Source organism: Lissotriton vulgaris, chromosome 9 (genome assembly GCF_964263255.1).
Source record: "Lissotriton vulgaris chromosome 9, aLisVul1.2, whole genome shotgun sequence".
Lineage (NCBI taxonomy): Eukaryota > Metazoa > Chordata > Amphibia > Caudata > Salamandridae > Lissotriton > Lissotriton vulgaris.
This window is the reverse complement of record NC_141697.1, coordinates 1,054,376,478-1,054,399,873: the sequence shown is the minus strand read 5'-3', so window position 1 is coordinate 1,054,399,873 and position 23,396 is coordinate 1,054,376,478. Positions and strand designations below refer to the sequence as shown.

The window sequence follows — 23,396 nt, the reverse complement described above, 5'->3', positions numbered from 1 at the left end:
AGCTTCATGCCTCAAAACTTGGTTTTGAATCAAATGTAGGTCTCTGAGCCATATGATGTATTTTGACCCCAACATTTTGCTTGAGTATTGGAGAGCTTTTAGGGTGCTTTTAATACTAGTGTTTAGCTTATTTAGAATTACTTCTAGGCTGGATGTGTTCCATTATGCTTATGTCAAGGGAAGTGCCCCTCTTCACTGCACATGCCCCTTATTCACCTTTTCGATAAGCATGGCAGGTCTCTGGAATGTGCATTATTATTAAAACAGAAACCAAGCCATCTCCGTCTCTCGCTACACTTCAGTTATGATGCACAAACCAGATCAATTGTGTATCCCTCCTCTCCATCTCCCAGATTCTCAAAGAATTAAGCAGAACTCTGGAGAGCCCAAAGAGTCTCTTTCAGATGCATTCCCATTACTGTGACTTTCTAATATTGCCACATCACGACATTGCATCCCTCAGTTTAACCTTTACTAAAAACTTGTGTTTACTATTTTTTAATGAGTGGTATGTAGTGTGTTATCATTTCTTATTGGATGCCAGCTGTAGCCTCATTGTTGAGGATAGCTTGAAATCTATTAAGCACAACAAGCCCAGAGCCCACAATAGGACATTCACCTACACAACAGAAAAGTAAGGTATAGAAAGCTTGAGCCAGTCTTTCATGACCACTGGGGAAATCCTCTGGGTAACATTACCACCATTTATAATATTTTCTGTTTCAGTCCAGCCTAAGGGGAGCATGCCAGCCCAGTTCACTCCCACAATGTGAGGATATTCAAATGCGACACAAAAATAGTGGGTGAATTTTTGAGCCAGTGCTTATTTTACACTGAAACAACAAAAATAAAATGGACTTAAATACTTAGCCAGGCAGTTTGGATTTGGATCATACAGTGCCATACAGTGCAATACGTAAGCACTTTGTAGTGCTTACGTATTGCATGCTAAGCAGTAATTCCTATTTCTCTGGCTCTCTTCTGCCTCGTAACTGAACCTGTCCAAAGTTCATAGTACAGACACATTTGAGTTCCAGTTATGATGCATACCTATTTAACATTTCCTGTAAAAGTGCTAATTTGCTAAATGTGCCTGTATCCTACAACTAGAAGTTCACAAGGTACCTCATTGGTATTTGATTGGAAGCGTCCAACGTTTGTGACACCACAGTCACAGCACCATCCCTTGTCAGGGCATATGATCATGTCCATTTCATCTATATTATCCAGCCTTTAAGAATTATTACTTGATGTGTGAATATCACATAGAAGTTTCTCATAATAGGGTATATTAAAACAGTAATATAAATAAGGTTTTTGGCCATAACCTACAGTTGTGCATATAAATAGCCTTTTCCAAGACCATGTACATGGCTGATTGGCTAGTCTGACCTTTTTTCCATACCGAGTGTTCAAGTAATACATCCTATGATGCACGCATGCATATGTTTTCATCTGCCATCAGTGTAGGTAACACCCTCTACCTACGATACTTAGATTTGCATTAAGTTGTAAAGCCATCTTTAAGTAGATTGTGATGTGTATGGAACTGCAGTATGCGCTGTCAAGGAAGGGTGTCCCTGAAAATATTGGGGCTCTTTCCAAGATGGGCCAGTCTTTGTATTTTAGGGTGGGTTTTACCTTGAACATCAGCCCTATGACTATGTGATCCTCTACCCATGAATACCTTTAACCGTAAGGGATAAAAAGGCTCATGTTGGACTATTCGTTGTACAGAGATTCCTTGTGTGAAATAGCAGCGAGTCTTGCTTCATCTTCTTTCCCCTCCATCCACTTACGCTCTGTGGGAATCTCTCAGGAGATCACGCCTCTGCTAAAGGGAAGTGAATATTAATTTCATAACAAGTCAATATTAAGTTAATAGGTTATTAAGTCAAGTTTTTAAGGTAATGCACTAGTTCTTCTATAGATTTTGCATTGCCCCCCTTCCTTCGGTGAGGGATTTATTCACCTCAGTTTGTAGATTCTATGTTACTTCCAATGTTCTATAACCTCTGGTGTTGAAGAATGTTGGCATTGAGGTTGGAGGCAGTAGTTGCTCTTCAAACTGTACTATTGCATACACTTACTTATGGCATGGGTTTTTTGTAATTGTCATGGATATACATTCTTAACGTGAGTCGATCTGATGCCTCTAATAGAGTTCTTCAGAGTGTATTTGCACAGACAAAACTCACCAGAAGGTGGAAAGCTACATGACAGATAACCAGAGCTCCAGATACCAGGCCTACAGGAGAAAATGGGTCTTGCCTGACCCTACTTAACTTCGTGGCCTCCAGGAAGGCGTATGGTATTTGATATTCCCAGAAACACACCAGATATGCATTTTGAGAGATGCCTACTATTTAGGAACGTCACCAACTACTCCAGAAAGTAGACATCCAAGGAAACAACTGTGGGCCACAGAAAAATGGCAAAAATGAAGAGCTGCTGTGGTAGTCATCCACTTTCGTCTCTACATTTGTCTTCATTGTACAAAGCTTTTCAGATTGAGAGCTGTTCCATAAGATATGAAAAAGGCGTGAAGAAGAATTAATACATTCGAAAAAACATTACTAAAGGCAAGTAATACTTTGTTAGATTCAAGACTAGAGCACAGAAGGATTCTCTAAAGGGGTCAATTGTACAATCAATTTTGCCTTGACAATAAAAGCTTAGTTGACATAAATATTTACGTCTGCAAATTGAATTTGCTTTAATTACTAATTTGTTTACCAGACCACGTACATCTCCTAATCAGTCAATCAACATTATACCTAATACCAATATATAAATGGGAAATACGTACATTCAGTGCATTGTAATTCTATTACACTCCTTGCTTTCTTTTTACTCTCACAGTACTTGTTTAATTTCTCAATGGAGTGTCTCTCGGATATTTTACTGTCGAGTCTAAATTGAGAGTACAATTGAGCTCTACTGAGAACCCTACTCTTCTCTTAAATATAGCAGCCCAGATTCACAATCGGTTACTCTAGCGCTCCCCTTAACTTACATTACAGGACCAGAACCCAGTCCTCATGTTCCCAAGTTTCATTACAAACGGACTCTGTAGCTCACAGTAATACATCTTGCCAATTTTGTGTTTTGTTCAAACCTGTTGATGGGACATTCGTTAAAGTGCAATTCACCGTGACTGATAAGGTGACTTGGCAAGAACTGACCATATAACGGCAAAGCAGTGGAATTCTTGAACGGAATATGTTAACCCCAGAATGAATTTCGTGGCTGTAAAGGAAACACTAAATATCTTTACTTTTATTCAGCTGTGTGTGCAGAATTCGTTCATAATAGATTTGCATACCCACCATCAATCAATCCTGGTTTGTAGAGTGCACTACTCACCCGTTAGGGTCTCACTGGGAGGCAGCTCCGTTGGGGTCATTGGAAGAGCCAGGTCTTGAGTCCTTTCTGAATTGGTGCAGTGTCTGGCTTCGTCAGAGGTGGAGAGGGAGTTTGTTCCAGGTCTTGGCTCCGAGGTAAGAGAACGATCTTTCACCTCCCTGGGTCCTGTAGAAACGAGGGACGGTGGCTAGGGCGAGATCGCCTGAGCAGAGGATTCTCTTTGGGACATGAAAGAAGATTTGGTATTGAGGTATTGTGTTCCAGTGTTGTGGAGGGCTTTGTGTGAGCAGCTTGAAGGTAATTCTTTTTTCGATGGGGAGTCAGTGGAGGTCACGGAGGTGTTGAGTGATATGGTCGTGTCGTGGGATGTCAAGGATGAGTCTAGCTGCGGCGTTCTGGATGGTCTGGAGTTTGCAGAGGAGCTTTACGTTGATTCCGACGTTGAGAGCGTCCAGTCTGCTGGTGATGAGTGTTTGGGTGATGATTTTTCTGGAGTTGGAGGGGATCGACTTGAATGTCTTGCGAAGTATGCAGAGGGTGATGAAGCATGCAGAGGATACGCCGTTGATTTGATTTGATTTTTAAATTTGTATAGCGCGCGAATGCCAAAAGGCGTCTTGGCGCTGAGATTCCCACTGACTCCTAAGTATGTAGTTAGGGCTGTTTAGCAAAAAGCCATGTTTTGACTCCCTTTCTAAAGGTTATCAGGGATGGGCTATTTTTTAATTCCAGCGGTAATTGGTTCCACATCTTTGCTGTCTGCACTATGAAGCTTCTGCCTCCCCAGTTTGTTCTTCTGTATCTGGGTACTTTTATGAGTTTCCTTTGTCCAGATCTCAGAAGTCTATTTGGCTCATACAGTTGTAGGTGTGTTTTTAAAAATTTTGATCCCGTTCCATTTATTGCCTTGTATGCCAAGCATAGTGACTTGAAATCTATCCTACTTGCTATTGGGAGCCAGTGTAAGCTCTTAAGTTTGTGGCTTACTCTTTCATACTTTGGGATTTCCAGTATCAGCCTTGCTGCTGCATTCTGCAGGCGTTGTAATTTAAGTAGAATTTTCTTCCTTGCTCCAACATATAGACCATTTCCATAATCCAATCTGGATAAGGCCAATGCCGTCACCACCGTTTTCCGAGAGTCATGTGGTATGTAAGGTAGTATTTTTCTTATCATTTTCAGGATGTACCAGAGTGATGAAGCTAGTTTGCTTGCTTGTGCGTCAAAAGAGAGGTTGGTATCTAGCATTATTCCTAGGTTTTTTACCTTTTCCGACGAATCTGGGCATCTTCCCATATCTGTGGGCCACCATAAATGTGACCATATGTTTGTGTCGCCACCTAGTATCAGTACTTCACTCTTATCGCCGTTTAATTTTAGACAATTCGTTTGCATCCATTGGCTGATTTTTGTCATGCAGCATTGGAATTTTGCTGCTGTGTCTTGTACCTCTTTGTTTATCGACACCACAATTTGGGTGTCGTCGGCGTAGGATATAGGGGTGAATCCCTCGTTCCTTATTATTTGCGCTAGTGGGGCTACGTATAAATTAAAAAGGAGTCGTGTATAATGCTGAGGTTGGTTGCATGGTCCATTGGGGTTCGTTGGTTTCCAAGGGCAGGGGGCCACCAGGTGTTGTCCAATGTGGATGGGGATGCCGAGGATGAGGACTTCTGTTTTCTCTGAGTTGAGCTTCAGGCAGCTGTTGATCATCCAGGTTGCAACGGCTTTTTCCGCCTGGTGATAGCAGGTTCCTTGGTGAGGGAAGAGGATGAGCTGGGTGTCATCGGCATAGGAGACAAGGTTGAGCCTGTGGTTTTTGATGATGATGGTGGTGAGGGGCGTCATGTAGATGTTGATGAGTGTGGGGCTGAGGGAGTATCCTTGGGATACTCCGCATCTGATCTCTGTCAGTTCTGAGAGGAAGGGCGGGAGTCTTATTCTCAGTGTTATGCTTGAGAGGAAAGATCGTATCCAGTTTTTCCTTTGATGCTGGCGTCGTGGAGTCTGGTGGCTTGTGTGCGGTGTGACACGGTGTTGAAGGCTGCCGATAGGTCGAGGAGGATGAGAGCTGCTGTGTGGCCTTGGTTGAGGATGGCTCGTACGTCGTCGGTGGCAGTGAGGTGGACTATGTCGGTCCTTTAGTTGCAGCGTAATCCGGGTTGAGAGCTGTCTAGCATGCTGTTGGTTTCTATGAAGTGTGCTAGCTGGGTGTTTGCGGCCTTTTCGGTGACTTTGGCGGCAAAAGGAAGCAGTGAGATGGGCTAGAAGTTCTTGAGGTACGTCGGGTCTGCCCATAGGCAAAATAAAATTATCCATCAGTAGTTGAAACCTTCATTTGGTCTGTGGTCTCGGCCTGTCTCCAAAAAGTCTAGGTAAAGCAAAGTTAAAGTATGAATGGTCCCTGTGATGCTTTCAATGCTGCTCATATAAGATAACTGGGCAAAAGAGACTAACCACTGGTGCATACCCTTTAGATTCTGTCAGCACCCACCAGCGGGATCACAATGGAGCAATCCCAAGAAATCTATTAAACGTACTTACTGGAAGCTAAGTGGGCTATTGTGTCATATAAGATGAACACCTATATAAGATGAATATCTGCCAATGTAGATGCACAGAAATTAAAATACTTTGCTGTAACAAGCAGAATGTAAATGTCATAGCATGATAAACATGTGTTAAATGTATTCACACTTAATTAGTAGAAGGCAAACTTTATGCTATACTTTTTATCATGCTACACTAGTATTTCAAGTGCTTAAGACAGTTTCTGCGTTTAACTGTATCTCTCTTTTTAGTTGGGTCAACAGAAAGATATGGACTGTTTCAGCATTTCCTTGATTCCTACCAAGTGATGTTCTTCACTCTTTTTGCAATGTTGGCAGGAACAGCCATCTTGTTCATAGGTAAGAATGTGTCCAAATAACCCTGTGTATAACTACTGACCAAGGTTTGAAGAGTGCACTCTGTTGGTTTACTGAAGCTAAAATATATTTGCATTTTCTTCAGCATACCATGCTGCCTTTGCACCAAGAGATCCAGTTCCACACCCAGCGTTTTATCCACGGACACCACCACAGCCTATTAACAACAGTAAGTGTCACCCCCCACCTACATTTGAAGCCCTAATTTTATTTATTTATTTATTCTTATTGTGCTCTGGATTTTCTCCTAAACGGTAATAGAGACATCTGAAGATGATAACTTGAAAGTAGGACTTACTTGAAGGCCTACCTATCCAGCTTTCATTAATGAGTGCTGTTAGTCAGAAGAACTTAGTATACACAAATGTCAACCTTTCACTTTACTAAACCTAGAGGTTGTATTCTTCCTACAGTTGGTGTCATTTCACGGCCTTGGACCTTGTTCAATGACATCTCCTTGTATAATCCCTCTAGAACCAATTATTTAATCAGAAGTGGTGGCTGGTCAAAAGGGCTCTAGCAAAAGTGTAGTGTGGCTTCAGATTTTGTAATTAGCCCAGACCTTTGTATTCATAAGTGCATGCTGCAAGAAATCTTATATTTAATGCAATAGAGTAATTTCAAGGGAGGTTTTATCTGGTCTCATTGCTGTAGATTAAGGTTCTATCTGGGTGCCTGATTCTACACCCTTTATGTTCTGCCTAAAAGAACCATAGGAAGCCCTGTTCATCATTGGTTGTTGGTGATTGTTTTATACCAGTGGCATGTGGAAACATGCATGAAGCAAGCATGCTGGACCATCCCAAGGTGGGATTGGTTACCAGAGGTATGCTGTGCTGCTGCTTAAAGGAAGCTGTCAAATAAAATAGAGCCACGACATTTTCGGCACAGCAAGAGGTTTTGCAGGCATTTAGGAAAGGGTCCTTAAATAAAACAATTCAGTACTTCAGGGTCTACACAGTACCCAAGAGTGAGAGATCCATGTTGCAGAACAAGATAAAAAGGGCCTTTGAGAGAAGTTTCCTCAAGTGCTAAGGATCTGCACCCCTGTGGCAGTCCACTGGTCAAACCCAGCAACACAAACCAGTGAAGTAAAGAACAGAAGCTATGTTCATCTGGAGCAATCAACAGAAACACTGAGTATTGTACAATTTAGACTTTTGAAGATGGGTGGGGATAATTCAGATTCTACTGTGGCCTCTTAAAGGTTGAGAGAGGCATGCATTTCAGAAATTAATGATAAACCTGGCATTAAGTTTCATGGGACTGGTGGCTTAATGGACTAATGCATCCACAGTAGGGGCCTGTGTTCGAGCACATGCTCACAAGTTCAAATCCTGACGGGTCCTCTCAGCCTTTTATCCTTGTGAAGTCGATAAAATGAGTACCATTAAGTTGGGTAACAATAAACTGGTATTCAGCGCCAAGATACCCTTAGTGTGCGCTTTAAAAATACATGTTATGTTATAACCAATGCCAGTCAAATGACTGATGTTAAATTGTTTGAGGGTGTTTTAAAGATCTAATAAAGGATTTATTATTGGGATTCGGTTTTGGTCCCAAGGAGTTTACAGAATTCATAGAAGGATACCCTCTCAAATAAATTGTCCTGAGTTCTGTTTTAACACAAAGATCAGACCCAGTTGTTCCCTTGTACCTGAGACCCGGCCTCCAAATTTCTCTTCTTCTACTCTATTGGTCATAGGTACATTTCTAACGGTGCTCCTCGACTCCGACCTGCAATTCCTACTCATCTCTCTGCACTATTTTCCAGAAACGGCTCTGCCACTGTACCTGAAAACCTGGCTGCGACATTTATTTGTGTAACAGCACTGACTCACACTTGCGTCTCTGTCAGTATATCTGTCCTGAGTTAGCAATCACTTCTTTCCTAGAATGTACACCTACAAATAGCTCTTACAATTCAACTTCGCCTTCAACACCAATAGATTCTCCCATTATTCCTGCACCAAGATCTCCCTCCATTGAGCTTTTCCAATACTGAGACTTGAACACAGCAGCACAAATGCATTTTAATGAGATGTTGCACCGCCTGATATTTCAGAAGTGGGATCAACTTAGACTTCAGTTCAGAGCTGCAGCACTTGCTGATGTTCTGAAAGAGATAGACTGTTCTGCCAATGCACCTGAATCCTAAGCTATAGCAAGCATTGACGTTTTCAGTACTTAACCCACACACATCTTTGAATGCATTTTAGGAGCTGCTCTCGACTCTGGTGGTCACACCACCAGCCCGCAGCAGCGGCAGTTGGGAGAACGCCGCCAAACCGGTGACATCCAGACTGTTGCAATATTGCATTCCTGACGGTCTGGTGGATTGTTGGCAGCGCAGTCATGGCGGCAGCATGCTGCGGCTCTAGGAAAAAGCATGCAGCCAATGCCGGCCATACTGCAGTGCCTCCAGTTGGTCCGCACACTGTTTTCTCGCATCATGTTGTGCAAGGAAAACAGTGTGGGCCCCAACATTACAACATCGGAGGTCCCCAGCTTAGCACCAGCCGCGTGCCATAGGGTCATTTTCACCCTACAGCCATGGGTTATTGGCACATTACCTGCATTTCCACCGATCTTTTCACGGCGGTGTTAAAACCTAACTCCAGGAAAACAGAAGTTCTCCTCCTGGGCAATGATACCTCATTTTGGTCATCTAGCTGGTGGCCCATGGACATGGGATCCTTACCAGTACCAATGAGTAAGGTGTGGCATCTAGGGATAATTTTTGACAACAGGCTGACCTTTAAAGATCTGATGAATGCCCTGGTCTCATCAGCCTTTTTTGACCGAAAGATGATTAGGAAGATTTGTCCCTTCATCCCACATGGTCTCTGACCCTCCGTCTAGGTCTACTCTCTCCCCGCAGCTCCGCTCTGCTGTATCTTGCCTCCAGACCCGACCTGCTCCTTGGGAGGTTCGAGGCTGCTGCCCGCTCCAACTGGGACCAGACTGCCTGCAACCACCGTAACCTTTCTCACCCGTTTGTTTTCTTAATTTTTCCCTGTTGTGCCACTGTTATTGTGCCCATCTGTGTCTTGCTCTAATTCCACCACTGTTTTTATTTTCTCATGCCTGCCTGTTCCTTTTGCTGCTGCGTCCCCTGCGCCCCCTCCCCCCCGGAATTCCCCCCCAGAATTCCCCCGCTCCTGCCTTCCAGCCTCTCCTCCCTCCCACCTCCCCTACTTAATGGAGCCACGCACAGCATGTGGGCCGCTGGCGTGCCGAAGGCGAGCCCGTCTGCGTCCGTACCCGAGCGCGACTAGCACCAGGAACCCTGGACCTCCCACTACTCATCGCTACAACACCACCACCCTCCTCGCACTCAACCCTGGAAGACTTAGAGAATGCCAACAGGCCTCACCGAACACGGCCCACAGCCAGTTCTCCTGCCTCCACTGCCACCAGACTCTCACCGCCACCCCTCCTCCAACACCACTGATGCCAGCACCGGCTGCACCCTAAAATGCATCCTCCTCAACGCACACTCCGTACACACACACGCCATGGAAATCTGGAACCAACTCTACTCTCTCTCGCCCGACATCGCCTTCTTCTGGAGACCTGGATAAACGCATTCTCTGCCCCCAACATCAGCACCGCCATCCCAGACAGAGCCAAGATCCAGAGGAAAGAACCCAGGAGGGGGCCTCGACATCTCCCACAAGAACACCCTCCACCTCACCACCTCCAGCGAAACCTTCCCCTCTGCGGAACACCTGCACTTCCAGTTCCAGACCACCCCAAAGCCAAACTCTGAGGAACCCTCATCTACAGATCCCGAACACCCTTCGCCACCACCATCACCGACTTCATCGCACCCCACGCCATCGCCTCAACAAATAACATATACTTGGAGACCTGAACTTCCACCTCGACAACCCCAGTGGCCCCCAACTCCACTATCCTTCGTGTCAACCTCGCGAGCATCGGACTTAAACAACTCGTCAACACACTAACCCACAGACCAGGGCACACCCTTAACCCCATCTTCACAGCAGGAAACAGCGTCCAATTCAGCCACATAACGCAGCCGCCATGGGCTGACCACCACTGCGTACACTTCGCCATCAACAAACCCAAGACACCCAAACCAGCCACACGCCCACCAGGTACTAGAGCATGGTTACAGATGAGCAACTTCACTCCACCCTCACCCGAGACCACCACATCTGGGCACCCAATGCAAACGACGCAGCCAAAGAACTCAACACCTGGATCTCCAACTGCGCAGACGAGCTCGCCCGCTGTGCAACCCCGACAGACAACGCCCCAGGAAAGCCACCTAGTTCACTGCTGCTCTCCAAAAAGCACCTGCAGACGCCTGGAGAAGAACTGTAGAAACACCAGGACAACCGAAAACCACAACACCTACAAGGACACCATGACAGACTACCACAACTAGATCATAGCCACCAAGAGGAACAAAATCCTGGCCTACTTCACCAACTCCAAGGAACTTTTCAGTGTCATTCAAGAATTCACCAACCCATGCAGCAAAGCCACAGACATCACCCCATCCCAAGACCTCTGCAACAAGCTTAGAACCTATTTTCACCTCAGAATCAAAAACCTCTACGACATCTTCATCAGCCATCCACCAGGCGCCACAGACAGCCCCCACCCCCCAGAAACTCCAGCCAGCCCACCATCTCCAACTGGACACCGATCACGGCCGAAGACACCGCCTCGACCATGAAAAGCATCCACTCGGGCCCCCACCGACCCCTGCCCCGCTCACATCTACCACAGAGCCGCGGTCAACATCGCACCCGAACTACAACGCACCATCAACACCACCTTCAACACAGCCACTTCCCAGATGAAGCGCGCAGAAGTCAGACCCCTGCTTAAGAAGCCCACAGCTGACCCCACTGACCTCAAGAACTATCGGCCAATCTCGCTCCTCCCCTTCGCAGCCAAAGTTGCAGAGAAAACAGTCCACAGGAAACTGACACGATTCATTGAAGAGAATGTCGTTCTCGACCCGTCCCAATCCAGATTCCGAAGCAACCACAGCACAGAGACCGCCCTACTCGCCGCCACAGACGACATCGCACCCTTCTGGACCAAGGCCACTCGGCAGCCCTCATCCTACTAGACCAATCAGCGGCCTTCGACACCGTCTCCCACTGCACACTAGTCGCCAGACTACATGACGCAGGCTTACAAGGAACAGCCCTGGACTGGATCTGATCATTCATCACCGGAAGAAGCCAAAGGATCAGACTCCCACCCTTCCTCTGACCCCACGAAAATCACCTGCGGAGTCCCACAGGGTTCATCCCTAAGCCCCACCCTCTTCAACATCTACATGGTCCCCCTCGCAGCCATCGTCCGACAACACGGCCTCAACATCGTACCCTACGCCGACGACACCCAGCTCATCCTCTCCCTCACCAAAGAACCCACCACTGCCAAACTCAACTTGAAGAAAGGAACGCAAGACGTTGCAGACTGGACTATGGAAACGCACTCTACGCTGGCATCAACAAGTCCCTACTCCACAAACTTCAGACAATACAGAACACTGCGACCAGAATTGTCCTCAGAATCCCCTGACACATACACATCAGCCAACACCTACCAAGTCCCCACTGGCTCACCGTGGAGAATAGAGTCACTTTCAAAATCTTCACGCACGCCTACAAATCCCTACACAACAGACCCAAATACCTCAACAACAGAATCAACTTCCACTTCCCAAAAAGAACCCTCCGATCTTCCAACCTCGCACTGGCCGAACCCCGTGCATCTACAGAGCCAGAGCAGGCAGAAGATTCTTCTCTCAAATTGCAGCCAAGACCTGGAACGAGCTACCAGCAGACATCAGACGCGCCCCCTCCAGGAGTACCTTCAGGAAGACCCTCAAGACCTGGCTCTTCAGCTAAACCCATCTGCTCCCCCCCCCCCCAGCGCATTGAGACCCTCACGGGTGAGTAGCAAGCTTACAATTCTCTGATTGATTGATTGATGATCTCCAGAAGGCAGTGGTGGCTTCCCTAGCACTGTCAAAACTTTATTATTTCAATGTGTTATTTCTAAATATTCAGAAAAAAATTCTGCAAAAACTACAGATGCTATGCAATGCATAGGCACACCTGCTCCTGGGCATTCCTAAGCACCAATCTGTATCTCGGGGCTTGGCTAAACTACACTGGCTCCCAATTGACAAAAGAAGTACATTCAAATCATTATGCATAACCTTTAAAGTGCTGCATAATGTTGTTCCAGACTATCTGAGCCATCTGTCATCTGGATTACCCAATCAAGGAATCTAAGATCGGCTACTGCCAGGCTCCTAGTGGTCCCCAGAACCACAAGGGCCCACTGGAGCAGTAGAAGCTTTATTGTAGGAACAGCGGAATTGTAGAATTAGTTTCTTCTAACTATAAAAGATAGTCCTAATTTATGTTCTTTTAGGAAATTATTAAAAACCTGGCTTTTTTAACAACTAAATCTGTACCTTTTTACTTTTCTGTATCTCACCTTTTGCAGAAGCAGCGCCTAGACACCTAAGGGTATTTGTGTGCTATACAAATAATTTTTTTTAATCAAAGCGTTTTCTGATAAGCTTAGTATTTACTTCCTGGAGTGAGACCTGCTACTGGTTCTCCATTTCCTATTTGTATCTGAATACACAAGACCAGTGGCAGGGTCCGAGATGGAAAAAGAAACTACTATCTGGGGGAAGTCAGGGGTTGTGAAAGGCGAATATACTACAAAAGTAGAATGACATGGAGGTGCCAGTACATGATTGTCATTCATCTAAATTTATACTGTGCCCGCTGGACGGATACTAACAATCCCAACAAACACTGGCAAAGGATCACTAAAAATGTGTTTGTGCTCTTTTGATGAGCCCAAAGGGCCACGTGTATGAAGAATGTTTGCCATTGCATATGGCCTGATTTGTGAATTGTACTGTTTGCGACCGCAAAAATGCTATTCCAAATGTACAAACATCCAAACAGTGATTCTCCAGAATAGCAGTTTGGGTGTAGAATTGCCATTTGGAAGGGGCTTGTTTAGGGCGTCCCTTCCAAATACTGATTTCCAGTGTTATGTATCAAGATTTTGCAACCGAAATGCGGTTTCAAACCTTGATATTTTACCACCAACTCAAAGTTGGTGGTAATGCATTCGCAGATTGGAAGAGGTCCCCTTGGGGCCTCTTCCCCTTTGTGAATGTTGGGAAAACATTTCTCAAGAACAGGCTGTGGTCCCATGGACCACGTCCTGCTCTAATATGAAAACAAAACATTTCATTTTTTATTGTTGAAACGCATCCTGTTTTCCTTTAAGGAAAACAGGTTGCATTTCAACAAAAAAAAACTTTATTCAAAGGCGATCACAGGCATAGTGACTTCTGACCTCCGCACGCCACAATCCCTGTGTTGGCAGGCATTGCTAATGGGTCGGAAATTGCAACCTACCTCATTAATATTCATGTGGTAGGTCAGTTTGCAACCGACTAGGAATAGCAAGAATGAAACTGAAAGTTTCATACAGAAGGAATAGCAATTTCCAAATAGCAATTCGGATAAAATCGCTATTTGGCATTTGGTATTCCTATTCTTTGTACATCTGGTCCATAGACCTCCTAATCCCATTACTTTACTTAGTATCTAGTGCGTTTCTATTGAGGATTATGACTCTAACCCCACCCCCCCACATACGACACCCCCTAATTCTACTGTGTATTCATCCCCCACTACATCCAGAAACCCAATGTCTTAAACAGTCTGCTTACAGGCCGCTGTATCCTGTTGGCCACAGTTCAGAGTACAATCCCTTGGGCACAAGCCATACTAGTCCACCTAAGGTTTTGAATGGCGTAGAACTTCTGCAGATTCTTCGCCTTAGAATATCCCACAGGCACCAGGCTGGATCCATTGATTTTTTGCATCATGCATCTTCACATTTGCTCTGTCACTTTTGGGGCAATATGTAACTAAGAGCAGAGCCCAATCCTAGTGCTACACATGCCCACCGACTTCTAAGCCTTTCTTTCTGTCCCGTCCGACATAGGTCCAGAGTTCTGCTTCAGACATAGTCAGTTTCCGATAATTCCAAACGTTTTTACAGTTTGCTTGGAAATTATACCCTTCCCCCGAAAACAACCGGTTTCAAACCCTGTTGTGACTGACGGGAAGCAGATGGTGATCACAGATTCACATTAGGTATGTCTATGGTACCTGGGCTCAGAACCCAACTTGAAGTCATGTGTCAAGTTTGCTCTAATGCACCTGAAGATGATTTGAGAACTGGTGGCGAAGTTGTATGTCGCCAAACAGAAAAAGAAAACACTGACCTGCAGATGCCACTTCTGCTTTAAGTAGTGGTCCTGGTCTTTGAGCTGTTCCCATGAGTGATCCACCTTCGGATAGATGGCAAACACAAGCATGAAAAATCAGAGCAGGACTTGAGTCCATCCAGCCACTTTGACTCCAAAGACAAGGCCTAAGGGTGTCAAAACATCAGTCATACTCCATCAAAGTCATACTCTATCTAAGATCAACTGAGGGATTGGCTATGAAGCTGATCCCTCAGTTGATCTTGTTGCATCTTTAGTTTCCAAGGTCATCCTCAACCACACAGTGTATTGAGGACTTCAAAACTGCACATTTTCTGTGTGCCTGGCGCATCCTAGGGTGTGTTTTTTTTGGCCCCATGAAACCGAAGGGGCCTTCATTCAGATTACCATTAGCAGGTCCCTCCCCAACAGCATCTGTCCCCTTTGTACCCATTACTGGGTCCATATGAATTATTGCACACAATTCTACTCCGGCCCCATGATCCATGTCGATTCTTGCCACCTCAACACCACTTGGTTGATTATCCAGTGCCAACACCCATCTCCTATCTGAACAGATATTGGCCTGAGTTTGACTGATGTCATGCTATGAGATTCCAAAGGTGCAACCCATTGTCTTGCACCCTGACTATAATTCTGTACGTCTGCAGCATAGTAACTATCAAGAGAGGGTTCATTATATATTTGGCTCTGATCCTGTTCCAGAGCAGAGTGAAGCCCAGGATATTGATGGTGAGGAAGAGGCTCGGATTCCCCCTAATTTAACTGATGAGGCCATATAGCTTGACTTGCAGAATGTCAGTGGGCTTGATCTCTCCCACGAGACAAAGAATGGCTTACCACATGGGCCACCAGTGAAAGAAAGTGCCTCATTGACAGTGGTGGTTTGGAGGGCACCAGAGTGCTAAAAATTACAGCTGCCTTTCACTGAGATTAAAACAAATGTTTTAATGGAAGTTCTACAACCTGGGACCACAACGCCTGACCCTTTACTTCCATTTAATAACCCCCACACAGATTCTCTGGAGGCTACCTGTTCGAGACCATGTTCTTGCATGCCTTTGAATAGGTAGGTGGCCATGATGCCTTTTTATAAGCAGGTGGCCTGATGCCATGTGACATGGAGTTTCTTTCCTAGCACCCCGCACCAGAGAGCTTAATTGTACCTGCTTCGACCAGTAAGGTGAATCTTAACTTTCAAGCCACTCCTCCAGGTACAAAATCCCAAGAAACGTATGCCTTTGTCAAATGTATATTTACTCCTTCTAGTCTGGCAGTGCAATTTGTAAACTGTTTTCTGTTGAGCTGCCACACACATGCCCTTTGAGACACGGCAAGTGAGATCTTGCTGACCCTGGGGAAACAAAATGGGAAGGACATAACCAAGTATGTTAAGCAAGCTAGTCTGGATACCACAAATTGACTTGGCAGGGTGATTGGTACCAGTGTTGTCCTTTGGTGACATGCCTGGATGTAGGCCACTCAGATCTCCAATGATGTACAGGGTTCAATATCTGACATGCTTTACTGGGTCTCTCCTCTTAGGAGAGCAGGCAGACTCTGCATTGTAACTGTTTAAGTGCAGCAGAGCTAGAGTGCATTCCTTAAGACTGTTTACCCCTGCCAAACATTTTTTGCACCAATTCTTGAAATTTCAGTGCTTTTCTAGAGGGCTAGCATGTAAGCAGAAACATTGTTCCTAGCCAAAGATGCAGGAGACATCCAACTCATTTCAAGGCAGTGGCCATGGATCTTGGTGGCAATGTGTGGGCCACCAAGGGTACCAATCTCCTAACTCTTCTTACCCTGCTACAACAGCCAGCTAACTGCTTTAGTTTGTTCTTAGTAGTGCATGCCCAACCATTAGGGGCCGGATCTAGCTCTTTCTCCCATGTTGGTGATCAATAATGTCCGACAGTTAGGTCTTCCAAATTCTTCAAAAAACCTATTCCATTCCTTTTTCTTTCTCCCTGCCCAATTGCTATCTGACACTAGAACAAATTTCAAAGAGTATCTGTCCATCCTGCGACAGAAGGGTACTCCTGTTGGTCTCCAGTGGTACTGTACTAGCAGAAAGTTAGAGAGTTGTTAGGCCAACCATTTCCTAGTCTCAAAAATGGAAAGGGACCTCAGGCCTGTTTTGGACCTTTGATCCCTCAATACCATCCTCTGGAAGAAGAAATTCAAATTTCTCATAATTTACCCAGACCCTCTCTGCTCTGGATCTGGGCAACAGGATGCTGTTCTTGGACTTGTAGGGCATGTATTTTCTTACTCCCTTCCTCTAATGACTCTGTGGCATTCAGACTATGATCCTGATGTTTCGGGCTGGGCCCCAGATCACACTGAGGGTGGCTCAACCTCTTTGTTAACTATGCCAGGTGGCGAATGTGTGCTCTGTGGTGGAATTTCAAGTTCCAGAGGGCCCTGATAAGAGCAATATATCTAAGGAGACCGCCCAAGATCTGCAGTGGTGGCTGACCAACCACAAAATGTCCAACAGCAGCCCCCCAGACACCCTCTCCCTCAAGAGCTGATGGTTGACAGTTGCATCACTCCCAAGTTTGGGTTGGTTAACTGGAGGAGGGTGGAGATCATAGGCAAATTTTCTCTACAAAATTATTTGCTCCACATTTTCTGGACCAGCAGGCCATTGGTTTGACCTCAAAGCATTTCTGTCATAAGTCTGTTGGAAGCTGGAACAGGTTTTCATGAATTGTGCCACTGCTATGCGATACTGGAACAAGCTGGGTGGAGGGGGGTGATAGGCCCTTTGCTAGGAGGCCTTACATCTCTAGAGGTGGTTGGGATTTCATGGAATCTTTCTAATTGGATACAAAATAGCAGGGCTACTGTAAGCAAGAGCAAACAAATTGAACAGGCATCCTCTGGCAGATTATGAGTAGCGTCTGCATCACAAAGTGGTGCAGGATGTCTTTCACTAGTGGGGGGGGGAACCTTGCTGGATCTATTCATCACCACTGAGGATGTTAAGTGTCAGCATATTTGTGCACTGTAGTTTCCACACAAAAATTCTACGAGATGCATTCTGACTGAAAGAAACAGGGCACTCCCGTATGACTATCTCACCTTCTTTGCGATCTGAAGATCAGGACAAGCAGGCCCAAGTCTTCCTAGAGGCCCCAGATTGGGCAAGGAAAACGTGGTACCCAGAACTCCTTGGCATGAGCATCTATCTGCCCGTTAGACAGTCCCTCCACCCAAATCTGTACAATCTACACCCTAATGCAGTGAGATCGAGGGTAGCAATTGACTGTATTTGACTGGTCATCTGAGGTAGTGGATGCCAACTGTCGGCCAGACACCCATCCTTGAAATCCCTTTATGCCAGGTCCTGGACAAATGTGTAACCTGGTGCCGTGTGCAGGGCCCTGAAACATTCCTGTCAAAGCTATCAGACGTCCTTTTTTTGTATTACTATTAGCCCAGCAAGGCCTTCTAGTGAGCTCCATGAAAGTTTATCTGTAGGCCCTTTGGACCTTTCTACATGCACCTTACAAGCTGTCCTTATTCATATCACCTGTTGTATTATTAAGGGTCTGACACACGTTTCCTGAAATTTCATTTGTGATGACACAGTGAGACCTCAACTCTGTCTTAACTTTCCTCATGTATAAGCCCTTCAAGCCTACATATAGCTGCTTGATGTATCTCGTGAACTTGAAAACATTCTTACTCATTGCAATCATGTCAGCTTGTTGCATGAGTGAACTACAGGCACTGCTGGTGCAATTTCTATACACAATGATTTTTGTGGACAAATAGGTCTTGAGGACTCGAGCAGCCTTTCTACCAAAACTCATCACTCACTTCCATGTTGAGCAAGCCACTAATCTTCTACTGTTTTTTGGTCCTTCCCTCCCCTCAAAACAGTTTGGACCCCAAAAGATCTTTCAGTTTTACATAGGTCCTACAAAGGATCATCATGTGGCGAATCAATTTTTTAGGGGGATCACCAGACATACCTACATACAGAGTGCACAAAGGGAAAGCTGGGCAGAAGAGGACCATGTCAAAGTGGATAGTATTCTGAATTAATATCGGCTACACAAAAGTCATGAAACAGCCCCCTGAAGGTAAGTGAGACCATTCCACCAGGACCAAGGTGGCTACGACCGCTTTGGTATGAAGGATGCCTGTCGTTGACATCTGCCAGGAAGCATTACCGTCTTGACAGCAGTATGAAGTGTACCAAAATGAGGTACTCTATATAGAAAGTCCAGTCAACACTTATTGGCTAACAGGAGTTAAATTAATAATCCCAGTTGCTCTTTTGCGGTAGTGTGGGAGAGTATTTTAGTTTCATCCGAGGGTGGTGTTGAGCATTTGTTAAACACACACACAGTCCATAAATGAGACACACACTCAAGAAGAAACTCAAGAAATTTAGAAAAATAACAGGTATTTTTATTCAATTTTATAAGACCAAGAGTTTTATAATTCGGTAAGTACTGTTTGAGTCATCAATTTTTACAGTTGAGCAAAAATGTCACCCAAATGTGTTTTTAAAAGGTAATGCTTTCCTATGGAAAAAAGAAGCATATACTGCAGACAGGTATTTGCAATTATATTTTGGAGGTCTCTTTTAGGACTTAAGATGCTAGACGGTCAAGGTCACAAAGTCCACCAGCAGTTTGGGTTTACCTGCCCTGTAGGGTCAGGGTGCAGAGGTGCTGGACGGGTTGGTAGCCTTGCATGCTACGCCAACGGGGGCACCGAGAAACAGGCTGCAGAGGTTGATTAGGAGACAATTCTGGGAGCTCCCAACGGGGGGCTCAGTACGGGAGGGTCTTGGGAGCAGGGGGCACGGTTGGTATTCGTGGACAATGCCAAGGAGCTTCAGTGCAGAGGGTTTTGGTTGGCTGGGCCTGTATGTCAATGGCATGAACAATTCTCAGTCAGACCTGTTTAGGGGGACAAAACATGCCAGCTGAGCCACTTTTGGTGCTGGCCTCTGCAATATGGACGTCCCTCGTCGGCTGGTCAGTCTTTGCGATGTGGGTGTCTGGATTGGACTACAAACAAGCTATGGTTGCTGTTAGCAGCCTGGTACCCCAGTTATTGGTGCTGGGCGGCTGCTGGGGGTCCTAGTGTCTCCAAATTGGGTAGAGAGACGGATCTGACCTCTGGGACCACAGTGACCTCTTCCTGGGCGGCTGCTGCATCAGTGGACCAATTCGGTGAACCTGATGGTGCAGTCGGTTGCAGGGAAGTTGCTCCTTCACTTCAAGGGAGAATGCTTGGCAAAGTGCTTGTGGCCTTCTGAAGCTTTTGGAAGATGCACAGCTGCAAGAACCGTTGCGTTGTCACCATTGTCGAGCCATGAGTAGGCAGGCAGGGCTTGGCACCAAAGCAGACTGGTAGTTCAGTTTTCAATTCTTCTATTTTCAAGTGAATCAGGGTTCCTGTTGTCAGGAGGCCACCTTAATACTGAATGTATGGGTGTTTTCTCATTTGTCTGCACCATTTCAATCAGCCTTCAATGGCAGTCTGCATGAGGGTGGTGAGTCCCGTAGGGTGCACACTCCATGCTGCAGCCCCTAGCAACTCATGCTTTAGGTACCAGGGGTACCATTTACTAGAGACTTACAGAGGTGCTAGAGGGTCTTGCCAATTTGGGAAACATTAAGCTGTTACCCTGTTTTAAGGAAATAGCACTGGCACTGATTAACTGGACCCCAGTGCTCTTCAGTAAAAAATTGCATCAAATCCAGGCAAAAAGTGTGGGTGACCTTGTAAAAAAAGGGACACTTTCCTTTAACAGCCATCTCTGACGGGAGCACTTTTCATCTACTCGGATCTTCAAGACTATATGGTCTGAGCTTTCTCCCAAGACACTCCACCATGGGAAGGTATTGCTTCTGAATTTACTCTAAGTTGAGGAGTCTGTGGTTAGAAGTATCCAACAGAAGAACAAGTTACTTTCCTTCGATACCTTTCTTTCTGCTGGGCTCTTTATTTAACCACACGTTCCTCACTACCCTGCCGCTTCCCTGTTCTGTGGAGCAGCCTCCTGTTAACATCCAAAAAGATCTCAAGTTAGTATTCTGCACAGTTATTGACCATGGTCCACGCTCCGCGTCTGAGGGCACGGATAAGGAAAAACAAGGATCTGACATCAGTTTACAGGGTAGTTGTGTGCTGATAAGCGCCCCGCTCAATCAATTATAGGGTAACAGGGGGTTGTAGCACTGTAATGAAACATTCCAAACCAATAATCAAGAGGGAGGGATCACTTGTCCTGCGTGAACCAGGGTATGCAGGAGATCGAACAACGGTGTCTCCAAATTAAACCCTCATGCACGTGTAGGGTAGCGTGGTAAGCGGTATATCTTGATTCTCCGCTTTTCTGACACGTGTGTGCATAATCATCGGGTTTTCGGTATGCAGCCTCCACCAGGAGGATCTTACCCTCGGTAAAAACAGTAGTGACCCAGTGATGTGGAGGGAGTGTAGGACGATAAAATTCCCCCAGAGACCCAGTAGTCGGAATTTTATTAAGTCTGGGTTCGGGTGGATCCCATTAGGGGAATGCTCCAGTAGTGTGCGCTCTATTGAAAAAGTTAAGTTTTCAGGACGCACTAGCATTCAAAATAATTTAAAATGGCCAACATGTTTCAGCCCTCTATGCCGTGAATCGGACTTTAGGGCTTTCTTCAGGACCCGTGGTGAAAGGTGATAGTGATGCTCGACTACTATATTTATAGCAAGCAGGTGTGTAGAAAAAAGGGAAATTATCAACCTGTTTCTTTGGTTCTCGAGGTCACGATGTACCTATAGTTCAAACATAATGATAAAAGACATACACAGAAAACACAATAAAATACAGAAAAAAGGGGTAAGGGAGACACATAATGTAGTGAATTCACTACTAGACAATGCAGGTTGTTGCAACTTAAAATAGCAATACTTCGTAACCCCCAGTGATTGGCAGTGTCAACTCTCTCTTTCTCCAACAGGCTAGTACATGCAAAAAGTGGTTCATAGACAATGAATCATACTTATATGCAAATATGTAGGGTCCAGAAAATACCCCACTACTCAGAAGACTATCGTGGTAAGTTGGAAGTGGCAATTATTTGTCACGTGACATGCAGACAATGCTCATTCATAAGTGCAATTTCTACTGTCTTTAGCATGATAATGGTTGTCCCGCGTAGTGAAAATCTTTCATACCGCCGTGCTCTGTGCGCCAGATTCATACCTGCAATGAACAATAGTTACACCTCCTTCTAGTGTGACAAAGGCATATATACTCATATGCAAAATGCGTAGGGATTAGATGATGCCCCGCCACTAAGATGACTATAGTGGTGAATCAAAAAATGTGGCAATCGTTTTTACACTACGCATGCAAGATAGCTCATTCGAAAAGATGTACAATTTTCTACTATCTTGAGCCTGATAATGATTGCCCCGCGTAGTGAAAAATCTTTCATACCGATGTGCTCTGTGCACCCTGCGCGCCAAAATCATACCTGAGATGTATATTAGTTACACCTCCTTCGGGTGTGGCAAGGGCTTCGAGGGGGCTAGATAGAAGGAATAACGCAGTATTAGCGTGAGGCCGGGCTCTGTATACTTGCGGTTTTGTAGCGGAAGAGTCTCGTGGCAGTACCTAACGCTCCTGTCCTCGCGCTTCGCGTTGCGCTTCTGCTGCCTCTTGCGACCCGGAAGTAACAGCACTGATCTTCCGGGTCGGTATTTTGAGGTTTTTAGTCGTGGAAATAGAAAGAGGACTGCGCCGTCCTATGTGTTTACACTATTGTAACTCGGAGAACATGGATAATAGTGTTCTTAATGCCGCTTATTTGGAGGCACACTCAGTTTTCCAAAATTGGAGATTAATGTTAGAAAAAATCAGAGAAGGATTTCAAAATCAAAAATTAAAAACTGAAAATTATTTTCAAATCATGGTAGTCAGTTGCAATATTTGGCAAAATAAATAGTGAAATCGGTGGCAGGCAGTTTGTTGATATTTGATACATAATTCATCTCTGATGTTTCTCATAATGCAGCCTACGTCCTACGTTTTTACACTATTGTAAATTGGAGAACATCGGTAATAGTGTTCTTAATGCCGCTTTTTTCGGGGGCACACTTGTTATTTCAAAATTGAAGGTAAATGTTGGAAAAAATATATTGGGGGAGACTTGAAAATAAAAATTAAAATAAAAATGAAAACTGAGAAAAGTATTGTCCAAATCATGGTAGTCAGTTGTAAAAAATTTTGGCAAATTGGTTAGTAAATTCGGCGGCAAGCAGTTTGTTGACATTTGGTACATAATTCATCTCTTGTGTTTTTTTTTTTTTTTTTTTTTTTTTCACACAATGCAGCCTCGGGATGTCTTTTATGCTTATGCTGATGTTAGTTATAAAAGGCAGACTCATTTCAACACACTCAGCCACGGAATATTGTCATTCAGCCCCCTAGTATCTGTCCCCAGACGGTGGACCCAACGTTGCTCTTTTTCAAAGAGGATTCTTTCTGCGTTGCTGTCCTTAGTGTCCAGAGTTTCTAGGATGACCCAACTGAGGTCGTCCACTGTATGGTTTTTCTCCAGAAAATGACTAGCCATCTTGGTTGTGATTTTCTTACATTTAACGTTGCTCCTGTGCTCAACGATCCTTTGTTTGGCTTTTCTGCAGGTCATGCCAATGTAGTGCAGTTGGCAGGGGCAGGTGATCATGTAAACTACATGGCTCGTGTTACAGTTGGTGTGTCTGAGCATTCTCCATTTAAGATTTGGAAG

The 23,396-nt window shown here is 45.1% G+C and overlaps 1 protein-coding gene across 1 annotated transcript in view; it reads left to right on the top strand.

Moving 5' to 3' along the window:
• Positions 1-23,396, top strand: part of NUP210 (nucleoporin 210) — a 519,503-nt gene that overhangs the window by 486,298 nt on the left and 9,809 nt on the right. Inside the window, exons 38-39 of the mRNA XM_086939009.1 lie at positions 6,168-6,275; positions 6,379-6,462. Coding sequence (XP_086795135.1) covers positions 6,168-6,275; positions 6,379-6,462 — 192 coding nt within the window. The remainder of the gene's footprint in view (positions 1-6,167; positions 6,276-6,378; positions 6,463-23,396) is intronic.